The sequence below is a fragment of the Lissotriton vulgaris genome, chromosome 1_1, assembly GCF_964263255.1.
Source record: "Lissotriton vulgaris chromosome 1_1, aLisVul1.2, whole genome shotgun sequence".
Taxonomy (NCBI): domain Eukaryota; kingdom Metazoa; phylum Chordata; class Amphibia; order Caudata; family Salamandridae; genus Lissotriton; species Lissotriton vulgaris.
Window position 1 is genome coordinate 1,255,938,826 of NC_141685.1, and position 12,795 is coordinate 1,255,951,620.

At 45.5% G+C, this 12,795-nt stretch overlaps 1 protein-coding gene across 2 annotated transcripts in view; it reads right to left on the reverse strand.

The window, feature by feature from the left end:
* Window positions 1–12,795, reverse strand: part of SPRYD3 (SPRY domain containing 3) — a 431,115-nt gene that overhangs the window by 393,721 nt on the left and 24,599 nt on the right. For both annotated transcript variants that reach the window (XM_086964574.1, XM_086964581.1), the window contains exon 2: window positions 1,968–2,114. In XM_086964574.1, coding sequence (XP_086820700.1) covers window positions 1,968–2,095 — 128 coding nt within the window. In that variant the 5' untranslated portion in view covers window positions 2,096–2,114. The remainder of the gene's footprint in view (window positions 1–1,967; window positions 2,115–12,795) is intronic.

The following is a 12,795-nucleotide window of genomic DNA, read 5'->3' on the forward strand; positions in this document are numbered from 1 at the left end:
AGCCAAACCCTGCAATCTACCGTGCACCATAACAGCACGTTACTGCAGGTGATATTTTTATTAATGGAAGAGAATATGGGGAAGCGAGGGGAGGGGCGCCCGCGTTCTTCTGTGGAGGCGGCTGTTCCTCTCGCCTGCACACACTCTGAGGCTATGCCCCACCACTTCCAAAGTTCAACAGCCACCCCTGCTTTCTTCTCAACAATTTCCTTTTGCTTGCACCTTTCTTGTGCGCGCTGGGTTTCCACCTCTTCCTCCACAGACGCCAGAGTGCCCTCGCTCCAATTTCCCACGCTCTGCTCTCCGTCTCCCACATCCCAGAGCGCTGCTTTCTCCGCCACAGAGCTGGTGTTGGTGTCCACAGTGACGCCCTGCGGGCCTCGGCTGCCCAGGCGCCGGCTCCTGGGGAGGGGAGTCTCCACTCCCTCGGGGTGTTCGGCCAACTTCAAAGGACAGGACTTCACTGCTCTTTCGTATTAATGGAAGAGATTATGGGGCAGTGAGGGGAGGGGCGCCCGACCGCGTTCTCTCTGTGGAGGCGGCTGTTCCTCTCGCCTGCACACACTCTGAGGCTCAACAGAGCCCCCAGGGACTCTGAGAAGGGGCAACAGAACAACAAAGCCTCATTAAGTGAATGGTCTTTTTAAAGACCGTGAAGTACTCTGGTGCGGCCGGCCGCAATTAAACAGACGGCAGACCACAACAGCTCCTCTCCGCCCACGTCAGCTATGAAAATCAGTGACACTCGGTTTAAACCGGGTCACCTGATTTTCATTCGGAGGTGTATTGTCGTTGAGAGTCGGTTTTAACCGAATTCCGAACAGCCTAATAATACACTATTTGCTTGGCCCTCTGCGGGGGTTGGATTAGGTGGGAGGGGTTGAATGTTTTATATAGTTGTTTAGAAAAGCAGACGAAGACCTTACATTTATCCTGGCCGACACCGGGAGACTGCCAGTCCATTCTGCATGGGATCACCGTAAGCGCCGCCCAGCCTCCGGGATGTGGGCTGAAAGGCTGTGTAGACGGAGTACTTCCAATTGGGGACTCTTTAATTTCATTGCTACTATTAATGCATCCTGGTACCGGCATGTAACTTGAACTAATTCCTGCAATAAAAATATATTTAAAAAAAAAAAAAAAAGATGTTTTTATGCCTTGTTGAGTCACCATCTGACTCTTCATCAGAGAATGATATTGATTAAAATTCTGAAATCTGTAGCCTTACATCTGGGTCTTTGCGTTATATAGTTACAGGGGACTCTTCACGGAGGATGTGCGGTACAAATCATAGAAACAGTAGCCTTGGGGACGGGGCCGAGGAATCTGTGAGCTATGAACTTACTCCAGATTGGCTGGTTCTTTCTAGAATGGTGTGAGTAGGTTAATGATGTGACTAAAGGTTTACAGACTATGTTTTACCTTGCAGCTGCTCACTGGTACTAGAGTGGGAATCCAACCTCAACCACTGGGATGATTCAAGCATGTAAGTTTATGAGAGATCCAATTCTTGAGAATGTGGGGATTCTAGCACATAAGATAGCTTGAAATCCTATGAGCAACGAAAACTCTGAAGTGAAATAATCATCATAAAGACACCATGGAAACTGCTTAACATTTCAACAGTGGACAATTCCCCTGCTGTACATGGCAATGGTTAGCAGTTACCAAGTAGAGCAACTAAAGATGTAAGATTCAGAATACTTAAAAGTAGACATCAGTAATTACCCAGACTTTCAGCACAAATGGTGTGTGTATATTTTTCTTAAGTAATGTCCAAAGTGGGATCAAGTTTCATAAAATAAGGATTACTGTGAACGAGATACCACAGAATGTAGATGAAGAATAATTTAAGATGGTGTGGTGGAGCTGAGCCACCTTACTTTCAGCAGTTGTCCTGCAGGTTCCCAAAACTAACCCTCTCCCTCGCCACACCACCTAAAAAATGATTTTTTAAAACACCTTACCTTAGTGTGTCACCATCAATGGAGATGTGCTTGAATCTTTCCTGGTATCGAATAGCCCGTACCTCTCGGATCTCTCGGATCCGCCGCCTCCAATTTAGGAATCTATAGTGGAGATTTAAATCATCCATGGCCTCCCCAGAGGTCAATCTGTGAACATAGAGAATTTTTATATTCAGAATGGAGAAGGAAATCCTATATTGATACAGCTGACTCAGAAAAAACGAGTCGGTTAGAGAACGTGATCGTACTACATCCCACCACACATGAACCTCCTCCTATTCAACCACCTAATAAATGACTGAGGCCAAGCTGCCAGAACTGGCATCAACCAACCAGCCTTCAACAAGGAGTCAACTACCATGCAGGACTCCTGCCAAACAAAACAAATGAATAAACCTGGGACAAACCATTACGAAAACAAGCAAAATGGGATTATTTTTTTTGCCCTTCCTGCTATCATTTGCAGCCTATCGCCTTGCTTGCCCATTGAGTGCTTTATGTGAGAGTGAGCAGCATAGTTGGCCCGTGACTTCTTAAATGGTCTTCCTAGCTACTCACTCATCTCGATCCATTTTACCTTCCTGTATTCAGTACCGCATCAGACTAGAAAGAAAGGAACAATCCTAAATATCAAGGAGCCATGGGGGAATTGGCGGGAGTCTGAAGTGAACTTGGCAGGAGTGAGGTGAACCAAGGCTTGATGGTCACCAACCTTTAAGGCTCTGCTTGTGGAGGTCAGGCATTTTTTCTGAATAAGTCTGCAAAGGACAATATCTGTGGTCGACTCAAACAAGGACTATGTGACAATTTTCAAAAGGTTAGGCTACAAGAAAAAGATATAAAAAAAGGTGGAAAGTTTATAGTTCCAGGTAAAAAAAAAAAGTGTTACACTTTTGCTCCATGACAGGTAACTGAACAGAGCCCCATCAAAGAAAAAATGTGTACTGGAGAAGAAATAACTACACCCCACTTGAGTCTTGATTCCATCAAATGGATTTTGAAACCACTGTGGAATGCACACAATTACCAGTACTCGTCATACCAGATTTGTGGTGTTGCGGAGGCTTGCCAATTGGAACGGACTATCCACATTATTCTGTGTGCTCACATTTACCAAAGACTAGACAGACAGGTAGCTTAGTGTCTGGCCCAATTCCATTCTGTGAGAATTGAAGATGGTTCTATTTGGATAGGAATGTGGTCCTAGCCGTTTTGGTATGATGGAACGATCCTTTGGACACTGCATTCTTCTTTGGTCTGCAATGGGTGATAATCATTCATGCATAGACTGTGTTGTGTTTTGTTATTAGTTTGCCGAACTAAGTGGCTCTGGTGCTGTGTTTTTAGGATGAGTGTGTAGGTGGGTTGCGTTTTATTGCTAGGAAGAAATCGCAATGCAAATAGGCAATAGTGAGCATGCAGTGGTCTGGTGTACTGTTGAGGAGCAGGTTTATATGGTTCTGGTGCAGTAAAAGACACTTGAGGGTGTAGGAAGGACTCGGTTCTCACTGAAAATGATGTTTGTGTTGAAGAAGTAGAATTAACCCCTGGGAGGTATCGAGTTGCCAACTGTGACCTGGAAGGTGTTCTTCTGGAGCAGTTAGCCTTGTGTAGGTCTCCAGATTACTTAAAATAGTCACCACAAAGGACAAACATGTACAGGGACAAAATAGAGTTCCAGAACCAATACAGGTCTTGGAGCTATGATGCCAAACAGGGAGGATTATTTTTAATTCAGACATTTGCTAAAATATGTACCACACCTACTTTATATGGTCGGGCCCAAGTTTGCCATCAAAATCTCATTGGTCTAGCTGTGTTAGAGAATGGTATTTGTTAGCTAGCAGCAGTAACAAGTGGGAGGTTACTAGACAAATGTTTGGCAGTCAAAGCATCATCAACATTGCTCTAAAACTAGGTTTTGGAGTGCAGTTTGCCCACCATGATGAAAACCGTATCAATGATCAGACTAAACAAACAGCCTTCCCAAATATATTTTGAGACTCTCAACCTGTTAATTTATGAAGTAGCTTGAATAAAAGTTTCAGAGATAAAAACACAATTTAAGGAAACGATTAGTTTAAGAAAAATGGTATACACGGTCACCCTGATCTCAGAAAATACAAGTTATACAACGTAATCAGTAGACCTAGTAAACAATGGTTTCTGTATTCTGCACTCTGAAGAGTGAACTGATAAAGAGTGCAGTTATCAGAGAAGATCCAAGGAGGTTTGAGGTATTGAGAGTGTGTACTTGTACAAAATAAAAAAAAAACTGTAAAAATTCAAATGCAGGGTATAAAACTAGGAATCCTCCATTTATGTGCATTTTTATTATTTCCTTCTACTTATGTGTTGCTAACATTCACTGACATTGCCTTGCATCTAGCATGGTCTAGGTTAACATTAAATAAAGAACTCGCAAATAGTAATACCTTGGAGATTTCCGACCTATCCAGTGAACCGGGGATATCATGTATATAAACTGACCCCAATGAATCTCTGGCAGCTCTGAGGTAGTCTCAATACTGGTTTATCTTTGTTAACTATACCAACAAGAGAGTTGGAGATACTCCTACTTGTTTTCCACACTCCGCAGATCAGTGGGCAGCATACATTGTTCTGAGTGCTAACGGAAATCTAACTGGATGGATTTCAAGGCAAAAGCTCTTTTGTTTCCACACAGGTAGCAACTGAAGTCTACCCAAGATCACACAACACTTGTTGGTCAGAAGATTCAGTATCGGCTCAATCAAGATGCATTCCCATAACCTCAAGAAGACAGCATATTCGCACTTGGATCATTGACTGTAATCCATGAGGTAGCCCACAACAACCTAGCACTCTTAGGTGATTTATCAAATAAGTTACCTTTCCAAAACTGAAGTGTCAAATACAAAATGAACCAAGAGTATATCCAAAACCAATTCACCTTTATCCAATTCTACTATAAGTCGATCAAAATGAGGGTTTCTAACTAGTGGTTAAGGGCAAAATACTCTTTCTGCAACATAAGAATACAATAACAAAAGTCTTACATTCTTGAAGGAAGGGTGACCTCTTCTTAAAACTGCAACTGGTTTTGCTGAGGGACACGACAGAGCGACCAAACTATCAAAATTGAAAAACTACTCTGAACGTGAATAGAAGTTTGCCTAGCTCCATAACTGTAAGTTTCAATTCTATTAGGGACACAGAGGCGAGGATTATGCAATTCTATTAGGGACACAGAGGCGAGGATTATGCTGATCTCTCTTCGCTTTATTCAGTAACAAATTTCACAGTAGGCAAAGAGAAAACTTCCATCAAAACATCAACTCCCATGAACCATAGGGAGATCTCAAATAGTAGTCCTATTACAATGTCCAGTAATGCCATATAGTCCGTCCAGTAATGGCATATAATCCTTCCACTATGTCATCGCCTCATCTTTCTTCACGCGGAGTACTCAAAGATCACCATAACTGGTCCTGTTTCGAACCCTCATTTCCTTACAAAAAATAAACATAAGGCACCGAAGCAAAACTCCTTGCACTGACATTAACATTATGATGTATGGTGCTACTTACCACCATACAGAGAGGGTTTGCTCCAAAGGTGCATTGGGTGAGATAATACACGCCTCAGTGTCCTCAATAGAATTGAAACTTACCTTTCCTGAGCTAGGCAAATTTCTATTCTATGTCAGTACAGGAAACTTCAGATTGTGCTAGTTTAAAGCTTACTTAACACCATCTGAGCGACCTCTATCAATGGTTTGAAATAAAACCTCTTGCAGGTCGAGTTGGAGGACCAATCTGCTGCCCGCATCAAGTCATCCAGACGAGCTCCAAAGAAAAAGCTTTCAAGGCCATGGTCCCCCGTGCAGAGTGGGCTCCAAACTGCCTCGTGTCAATGCCCGCCTCTTGCAAGACCCAGCTCACCCACCTCGCTAAAGTGGGGGAAAGACCGCTTTGTGAGGCTTCTTTAGAGCAATAACAGGGCTCGACAAATCCACTCGACCGCTCACATTTGCGAGGTAAATTTTATGAGGTCGAGCTATTTTTAGGTCCTACTCGCCCTTTCTGGCGAGTAGGAAAATATACTAACTTTTGTCCTCAGTCTTTGAAAACGGAGCAAATGTGACAAGATAACAAGATTTAAAGGCCTTTTTATTACTCCCAAAGCAAATGAGCAATAAAGATGCCTTTAAATATTGTTATCTTGTCACATTTCCTCCGCTTTCGGAGACGGAGGGCAAGTAGGTTACTGTTAGGTCGAGGAGATTTTTCAAGGTACTAGACCTGCAGGACTAGTACCATTTTTCAGATTCGGCGAGCCCTGAATAAGTAGTTTACGTTCGCACAGAAGAAGAAACTCGTGTCAAGTCTTTATATGCCTTGAAGCAACACACAACACACAATTTGGGGATGCCTGGAAGCACCGGATAAGAAACCGTGAGGGAATGAGACTTGGTGCAACATCCCACCGTGAAGGTAACCCCATCTGGGGAAAAAACCCTTGCAGAAACGTCTAAGGCTCTGACATCCGAAACTCTCCTACATGAGATCAGACACAAAAGCTTAGACAACTTGGCTGAGAGTTCTTTCAACGAGGGATACCTATTCAGTTGCCAGGAAAGAAACAAATTCAAGACCAGAACAACATCCCATAAGGAAGAGTCATGCGGTTCTGGAGGCAATGAGAGGTGAATACCTCGCAGAAGTCTGCAAACAAAAGGATGTTCCCCCACAGGGGCCCCATCTACCAGGGAATGGCCCGCGGAAATAGCGGACCTAATGGCATTAATAAAACAATACGCCAAGCTCTCTGTAGCCAGATCAGCCAAGAAATTCAAAATCTTAACGAACTCTGCTGCAACAGGATCCAAGTGCCTTCGAAGACAACAATGAACCCATCTTGTCCAGGTGGAAGGGTAACGTTTACTGGTACTGTCTGTTCATGCCTTAGACAAGGTGTATTCAGCTGGTTGCGATAGGCCTGGGAGCGACCAGCGTTGCCTGAAAGTCACCTGGCCATTAACTGTAGGAAGCCGTGAAATGGTGCGGCACTCTATCTGGGTTCAGAATATGAGGAAACCGAGGGGGGTGGGGGGGTGAGTCAGATTGGAGAATCCCAAGGAAGTTCCAGTAGAACCGGAAAACTCTGCCTCCTGCCGACCTATCTGGGCCACCGCCCTAGTGATCATTGAGAATAGTGGAAAAGCATAACCGTTCACCAGACTCCAGTCCTGGAGGAAAGCATCCGTGGCCGCGGCCAGCAGATCCGGCCTCCAACTGAAGAATCTCATCACTTGAGGATCGAGACGCGATGCAAAGAGGTCAGACGCAAAAGGGCCCCAAAAGGTCCGCCAGTCATTGGAAGACTTGAGGATCCAACTTCCACAGGCTGGAGTCGTGCAGGTGCCTCAAGTGCCAATCCGCAACCTAGTTGGCTTGGCCCGGAAGATACTCCGCTGTCACTGAGACTTGGTTGGTCAGGCAAAAATCCCAGCAATCTTTCACCAGGTTCGCTAGGGCCCGGGATCAGGTGGTTGACATATCTGACCGCAGAGAAGTTGTCCATCTTGAGAAGAACACAAAATTGAACCTTGTCCTTGGTCCAACAGCGAACCACAAAAAACCAAGCCAGAAGCTCCAGGCAATTGATATGAAGGGCTTGTACGTCTAACGACCAAACTCCACCGGTGGAGAATTCCCCCACAGCGAGAGCCCCATCCCGAACGGCTGGCGTCAGACTCTATAAAGAGGTCTGGTATGGAACAGACAATTGCCAGACCGTTCCATGCCTCCATGTGAGATAGCTACCATGCTATTTCCTCTCTAGTTTCCGAAGTAAGCAGGGCTGACTAGGCTTAAGTCCACCCCGGTCGCAAATGGTATGCCTTTAGACGCTGCAACCCCCAATAATGCAGGGGACCCGGGAAGATTGCCTGGAAGAAGAAAGATGCCCTATCAGTTGGGCAATCTGCCTAAGGGAAATGCGCGATCTGGCCATATTCTATCGTAACTCGTGGCAGATTTCTGCCATCTTCTGGGACAGAAGACTCAAGAAGGCTTGAACAGAGTCCACTACGAAACTCAGAAAAAGCACCTTCTGTGAGGGAATGATGACCAATTTTGGTTCACGGATGACAATACCCAGTCCCTGCAAAAGGGTCACCACTTGATGAAGCTGGGAGTTAAAGATCTTGAGACATTGAGCCATAAGGAGAATGATGTTTACATTTAAGATCATTCGAATGCCCTGTCCCCTGAGAAATTCCACCGGCGGGTGGAGCACCTTGGTAAAGCACCATGGTGCAGAGGAAAGACAGAGCCGATGAGAGGTGAATTCGTACATCGAATCCCTCCAAAAGGAACTGTAGAAAACGCAGATGAGGAGGGTGTATCGGGCCTTCCAGATAGGCGTCCTTCAAATCTAGACGCACCATCCAGTTCAATGGGAGAAGGACGTCCCGAAGGAGGAGAATACCATCCATTTTGAAGTGGCAATAAACCACCCAACCATTGAAGTCCCAGAGGTTAAAGACCAGACGACGGCCTCCGTCGAGTTTGTCCAAAATAAATATGTTGCTCAGGAAACTGTTGCGATGCAGAACCGACCCGCAAATGGCCCCTTTGTTCAGGAGCGCGGAGATTTCCACGTCGATCAGTTCTGCATCGCCGGGCGTGAAGCAAATAGGCTATGGATGGCTCTCTTGCGGAGGATTGTCGCAGAATTCTATATGGAAACCTTGCATGGTTTGAAGGACCCAGGCATCTGAAGTTATAGCGACTCTGTATTGTCATACAAGTAAAAACATGTTCCACTTTACTGATTGTTCAACTGTCTCCATTGACACTGTGGCAAAGTTTTATGCAACCCAGTCAGCAAAATTATAACCCAAACCTACCATGTCACCACCAAACTCATGTGCTACACATTCACCTCTGCAATTACCAATGTCTATTTCAAAGCACATAAATAGAGTCTTATTACTAATGGAGGCACCAGTTTAGGTCAATAGACCACCTTGCAACCATAACTGATCAAAGTCATGAATAACACCGAACCAATATTGACTATCAGTGAAAGTCTTAATGCTCAATTCATTGGCTATGTAGCAAGCTCTTGTAATGGCAATCAATTCAGCCACTTGTGCCAAAGTTACATTGCACAAGTTCAATGCCTCAACAATGTAGGTCAATGCGCAAACTTATGTGCTGCTCGTAATTTTCCTTGGACGACTTAACTGCGAGCCATCCACAAATACAACCAAATCGAGATGTACATCATCAATGTCAGTTAATGGATTGAACTGTCCTCCACTTCCCATTAGGTTTTTGTAGACCCATTATAGTTGAAACACAGGGACTTTCAAAACCTCTATTAAAATACCTTGCTACAGTCTTTTCAATCACAGATGTAATCCCTTTCTCTGCTTCTAAAGAAATGCTATATAGGGAAGTGCTTGGAAACAATGAATCTGTATTCACTGTAATCTGCACTAGTTTTGCACGGATAAATGGCCTACCATCTTTTCGAGTAAAATCCATTTTAATGGTCTGCCTTAAATCTGGAGAAATGTTGTCGCCTATAAGTACCAGAAGTATTCCACATTTTGTGATTTTCATTTTAAGTTCTACTTTTGAATCCTATGTCTGAATGTAGACCCCATCCTGTTTACAATAACATAAACCATTAATTTCACACAATTGGTCATGACCTAAAGGATTTACTGAACTAGTCTTATGAATTAATACTCCTTCACATCTGAACCCATTTTCATTGGAATGTTAGCGGACACCTTATTAATTACTTGTTTATTTGACGTCCTTTCAACTTGGACTTCTGTACCCGACAATGGTAGATTAGGAACTTCCACTTGTTTAACTTTGGAATGGGTAGTACCAGTATCAACCAACAAGGGGCTCTAAAATTTACAATTTGGTTTTCGCCCAACCTTGGGAACTGTTCAATGTTTAACTCTTTCCTTAATTGTTCAAAAATATACAAAGGCAAAAAAGGCTGTGTCCGTCCGGCCTACATTGACTAACATGCGCCTTCAACACTATGGACCACCACAGCTATGGTCTATAATGTTTTAGTTGAGCATTGACAGCACAATTATTTCCCTGCTCAGTAAGTTTCATGCACATACCAACAGCCAGAGTTCGGTATAATAGGAGCAAAGCTTTTTCTGAGGATTTTCCATCAATCATTGGGGTCAGACAGGGCAGCGTCCTGTCACCTTTTCTCTTTTTAATTCATATGAAATCTCTGGGAGAGCACCTGATAACGGCAGGGAAAGACATCCCAAAGGTTAACTCAAGAGAAATCCCTGTGCTGCTTTAAGCAGACAATGCCATTCTTATTGCTTAAACTACAAATGGTCTCCAGATTATACTAAATGCTGTTAACAGTTGTACGAGTAGTTTGGGACTAAAGACAAATCACACTAAGACCTTTGTAATGAAATGTGGTCCCAAACTAGTGAAGACCAAAAAGTTCTTACTTAGTGCTGAAGAAATTATGAAAACTAGACATTTTACGTATCTGGGAATTCCAATTGATGTAGATTTTAGGTGGAAATTTCTCCACAGCAAAACCCCATCCCGACCTGCTGGCGTCAGACTCTATAAAGAAGTCTGGTACAAAACAGAAATTCGCCCGACCGTTCCATGACTCCTTGTGAGATAGCTACCATGCGATTTCCTCTCTTGCTTCTGAAGTAAGCAGGACTGACTGGGCATAAGACCGCCCGGTCGCAAATGGTATGCCTTTAGACGCTGCAACGCCTGATAATGTAGGGGAACCAGGAAGATTGCCTGGATGGAAGAAGGAAGGAGCCCCACCAGTCGGGCAACCTGCCTGAGGGACGTGCGCGGTCTGGCCATAGTCTATCGTAAATCATGGCGGATTTTGGCCACCTTCCGGGACAGAAGACTCAAGGAGGCTTGGATAGAGTCCACTACGGAACCCAGAAAAATCACCTTCTGTGAGGGCATGAGGACCAATTTTGGTTCACGTATGACGATACCCAGTCCTTGCAAGAGGGTCACCGCTTGATGAAGCTGGGAGTTCAAGGTCCTGGGACATTGTGCCATAAGGAGAATGTTGTCTAAATATAACATCATTCGAATGCCCTGCCCCTGAGAAAATCCACTGCCTGGCGCTCGGCAAGTCTCTCTCCTTGGAGGTGTCGTTCATGGTCCCGGTCGAGAGCAACGTCCGGGCACAGCTTCGGAAGTCCCAAGTCTTCGCGCAACCACTCGAAGTCAATGAGTCGGCAAGGTAAGAAGTACAAAAAAACAAAAATAAGTTGCAGCATACGTTGGCTTACATAACACCATCACAGAGCCAGATGTATCCCTGCCCAACTAAAAGTATTTTATGATGCCATGTGCCTCATATTTGGCCGGCCTGACCCTACAGGTGCACCTTTGGGCCCCAGAGACTCCAAGGGTTCCACACCAGTGGTTCCAGCACCCATGACCTTCCATGGAACCAGCAATGGGACCTGACTGACGCTGGTCATGCTATTGAGACCTTCCAGTCACTGGCCTTGACACAGACACAGACGCATGACGCCGCCAGCCCATTCTCATACCGGATGACCAGAAGCCTGATCGTCTACCTATACCTAGGTCACTTCCTCAGCTTTATTCTGACGAGCTAGGAACGGAGGAAAATTTGGAGGAGTGACTGGACCCTTTACAAGTCCAGCCGTACCAAGAAATAGACTGGTATGAGGAATTGGATGTGGCCAGCGGATTAGATACCTCTCCAAATGCTGGCCTGCTTTCTCCCCTTACCATGGCTATGGGGAGGGACCATCATACGCTATGAGGGTGCGCAAGGCATCTGAGATCCTGGACCTTCCGTTCCCTTCTGTGGTGGACAAGACAAATATCTTGACAGAGGTCCTGTAGCCAGTGTCTCCTCCTAGGAACCCTTGCTGCCCTTCAACTAGGCCTTAATTGATATCCTACTGGGAACCTGGTACAAGCCCAGCAAAGGGGCTCCTGTGAATAGGACAATAGTAGGCCACCATTGTCCTGCACCGGCCAACCTAAATTTCCTTACCAACCACGCTACCCCCAAGAGCTTGGTGGTTTAAGCCCCTACCTCCCATGGTGCATTCCCTTTCTCACCCCTGGACAGGGAATCCAAGAGGCTGGACAGTTGGGGTAAGAAACATCTTTCTTCTGCCAGCCTTGGAGTCGGTGAATACTGCATGCCTATTGGGCCATTACACCCTCTCCCTGTGGGAAATCGTTGTGCAAGAGCTGCCACAGGTCCTGGAGGGGGCCCAGGCAATTCTCCCACAAGCAGTATCAGATGGGAGAGATGCAGCAAAGTATGCCATTCGTTGTGACTTCGACACAACAGACTTGCTGGGCAGAGCACTTTCGTAGACAGTAGCTGTTCTACGCCACACCTGGTTGAAAACTTCTGGCTTTTCATGGGATGTCCAGGCCTCGCTCATGGAAATGCCCTTTCATGGCACCAGTCTCTTCGGAGACAAGGCAGACATAACGCTGGAGCGCTTTAAGTACTTAGGCCTCTCAGGGGCAAAACCTCCCCAGTCTGCTGCGTCCGCCATACCCGCGCCACAAGACAGCACAAGTTCAGCAACCTCTGTGCGGGCGTGGCTCGTTCTGACCCCGCAAGTCATGCAGCCAGAAGTAGAGTCAGACCCCCCCACACACAACCCCCTGCAGCCTCCAAACCTTCCTAGCGCAGCCATTCCAGATCATGGGCAGCCAGTTTGTTGCAGGACCAGCGTCACCTCCACCACTGGCAAAGCATCACTACGGTAAGGTGGGTTCTCCAGAGATTTCGA